A 3,237-nucleotide genomic window follows, 5' to 3' on the forward strand; every position below is an offset into this window, starting at 1 on the left:
CTCTTATCTCCAATAAACCACCAGAAAACCGGAAGTGGCGCTGTAGCTCAAGTGGTAGAGCGCTCACCTTGAGCTGAAGAGCTGAGGGACAGCGCTCAGGCCCAGAGTTCAAGCCCCATGACCGACCAAAAAAAAGAAAAAACAGTAACAAAAAAAAAAACATCTAGATCTAAAAGAGCCAAAGAGAGGCATGGCTCAGGGATAGAGTGTCTCCATAGCAAACATGAAGCCCTGAGTTCAAATCCTAGTACTTCCAAAGCAAAGAGGGTGAGGGAACAGACCTGGGAGAATGAGAACCTGCCCCAGAAAGATGAAGATGGAGACTGTACAGAAAGAGGGGAGCCTGGAGGTTGAGCAGGGCAGGCTTGTGGAGGGGGTCCGAGTAGTGGCGGAGGCACCATGTCCCCCACCCCCAAGAAATGACATCACTTGGCTCTTAGGAGGAAAGCCTGCTCACTCAGTCATTCATCACTGACTGTCACTTCCCTATTAGGGATGGCCTAATAATTTAGAGTCCCATTGGGACTTTCCTTTGATGAAGCTTCTTCTTCCCAACAGGGTCCCCCAACAGGGACCAGTCGAATGCAAGAACAGAGACCTTGTTTTTCCAACCCAAGGCCCAGCAGAAACATAAGGGAAGATGCAAGGCCCACAGAGGCTTTTCCAAACTCTCACAACTGTGCCTCTCACCCTCATCTGGGTTTTAGTGATATCTGCACAGTCTCTCAAGCAAATGGCAACATGAAAACTCCTCTTCCCACTGCTAGAGACTCCACAGAACCTTGTCAAGGCCAGATTTGGAAAGTTTGAAAAGAAGAGTTCCAGCTGGGCTCAAGTGGATGAGATCTGTGGACTCAGGTTCAAAGCCAGCCTGGGCAGTCAAATCCAAGATACTCTTCCCTCCAATTATCCAGCAAAAAGCCAGAAGTGGAAGTGTAACTCAAGTGGTACAGCAAGAGCCTTGAGCAAAACCAAGCAAGAACACAGGGCCCCTGAGTTCAAGCCCCAGTATTGGCATGCATGCACGCAGGCACGCGCACATACATACACACACACAAAGGGAGGTTCCATTCTGGGCACCAGTGGCTTACACCTATAATCCTAGCTGTAATCCTAGCTACTGAAGAGGCTAAGATCTGAGGACAGAAGATTGAAGTCAGCCCAGGCAGGAAAGTCCATGAGACTCTTACCTCCAATTAACCACCAAAAAGCTGGAAGCGGAGCGGTGGCCCAAATGGGCCTTGAGCACAAAAGTTCAGGGACAGCCCAGGCCCTGAGGTAAAGCCCCATGATTGGCATACAAAACAATGGTAATAATAACAATAACAATAATAATAGAACAAAAGGAAAAAAGAAAAGAGGAAAAGCTCCATAGCAGATTCTGGCTCCGGCCATCCCATACCAGTCCTCAGAACTATGGCCCTTGCTTTCAGCAATCTCCTCCCTACGGGACCCTGCTAGTTCTGAAAGGAGCACTGCCACCCGGTCTCTCTCCACCCTCTTGCTGTCTGGGGATGGGAATCATGGATACAGTGAGAAGAACATAACTACAAAAGGAAGAGCCCTTGGGGGGGAGGGGGGTGGCTGGGAAGGGATGTGAAGGGTAAACCAAAGGAGGAGGCTGCAATGCTTGGTAAGAAATGTACGCATTATCCTGCCCATGTAATTGTAACCCCTCTGTACAGTATGTTCACAAATAAAATATAAAAAAAAAAAAGGAAGAGCCCTGTCCTGGGGTCATGGCTTGAAAGCCCAGGTAATCATGAAATGGGCAAATATTTGTTGAATGTTTACTCTGTGACTGACAATTTAAAGTCATTTTCTTTAGCTACTCAATAGAAGCCCAGACTATTACTAACCCCACTGGAGCCCTGAGGAAACTGAGAGCTGGAGGGGTCAATGACTTACCCAAGGCCCTACCCAGTGGGGACAGTCCTGCACCAACTGTGTGTGGACACTTTCTCACTCTGTCCTTCTCCCTGCTCTACATGACTTTTTTTTTTTTCCTGCCAGTCCTGAGGCTTGAACTCAGGGCCTGGGCACTGTCCCTGAGCTGCTTTTGCTCAAGGCTAGCACTCTACCACTTCATCCACAGTGCTACTTCTGGCTTTTTTTTTTTTTTTTCGTGCTTATGTGGTACTGAAGAATCAAACCCAGGGCTTCGTGCATGCTAGGCAAACATTCTGTCACTAAGCCACACTCCCAGCCCTCTACATGGCTTTTTGATGTGTGTGTCCCAGTACTGGGGCTTGAACTAGGGCCTGGACATATCCCTTAGCTTTTTTTGCTCAGGACTGGCACTCTACCACATGAGCCACAACTCTGCTTGCAGCTTTTTGCTGGCTAATTGGAAATCAAGGTCTCATGGACTTTCCTGCTCAGGTTGGCTGGGAAAGGTGATTCTCAGATCTCAGTCCTCTGAGAAGCCAGGATTACAGGGGTGAGCTACAAGTGCCTGGCTCTACAGATGTTTTATACAGGGGGGAAACAAGGCTGGGACAATTGTAGAACGATCAAAAATGACAAAGCTAGGGTTGGATCTCAGAGAAGTCTCACATCAAAGTCCCTAAACTCTTCCTTCTCTGCGCCTCAGTCTCTTCCCCTGGGATTCTCTAGGGGCAAAGGTCGGGACACGCCCTGGGAGGTGCGATGCCCTTGGGCTAGGTTTTCTCGGCAGCCAGCTCCATGCCACGCCTGCCAGGTAGGTGTCAGTCCGGCGCCTCCCCGGTCCCGGGGCCCAGGCGCGGGGCGGCGCCCCCCCCCTCACCTGTACAGGTAGCCGAGCTGGAGGAGGTGCAGCAGCGCCAGGCAGCGGCCGGGGGGCTGCGGGCCGTGCAGGCCGGCGGGGTCGGCGCGCAGCCAGAGCCAGCTGAAGAGCTGCAGGGCGCCGGAGGCCAGGCCGAGCAGCGCCAGCACCAGCGCCGCCCACAGGTAGCGGCCGTGCCGCGCGTACTGACCCGCGGCCCACAGGTCGGCGCCCAGATCCAGCAGGAAGGCGGCAATGCCCAGCACGCCCAGCACCAGGTCCCGCAGGAGAGCGGCCCGGGGGGACCAGGGCATGGCCCGACAGGTCCTCCGAGAGGCCCCGGGCTTCCCCGCCGTGCCTCGGGCCCGCCCTCGAGCCGGGGGTCGCCCGGGCGGGAAGGAGGCGGGAGCAGCCGAGGAGGGGCGGGGCAGGAAGGGGGCGGGAGCAGCCGGGGAGGGGCGGGGCAGGAAGGGGGCGGGAGCAGCCGGGAG

The 3,237-nt window shown here is 53.9% G+C and overlaps 1 protein-coding gene across 1 annotated transcript in view; it reads right to left on the reverse strand.

Moving 5' to 3' along the window:
- Xkr8 (XK, Kell blood group complex subunit-related family, member 8) overlaps window positions 1-3,095 on the reverse strand; it is an 8,123-nt gene extending 5,028 nt beyond the window's left edge. The window contains exon 1 of the mRNA XM_013033164.1: window positions 2,768-3,095. Within this exon, the coding sequence (XP_012888618.1) occupies window positions 2,768-3,060 (293 nt within the window). The 5' untranslated portion in view covers window positions 3,061-3,095. The remainder of the gene's footprint in view (window positions 1-2,767) is intronic.
- Between the last annotated feature and the right edge of the window lie 142 nt (window positions 3,096-3,237).

The sequence above is a fragment of the Dipodomys ordii genome, unplaced genomic scaffold, assembly GCF_000151885.1.
Source record: "Dipodomys ordii isolate 6190 unplaced genomic scaffold, Dord_2.0 Scaffold6, whole genome shotgun sequence".
Taxonomy (NCBI): domain Eukaryota; kingdom Metazoa; phylum Chordata; class Mammalia; order Rodentia; family Heteromyidae; genus Dipodomys; species Dipodomys ordii.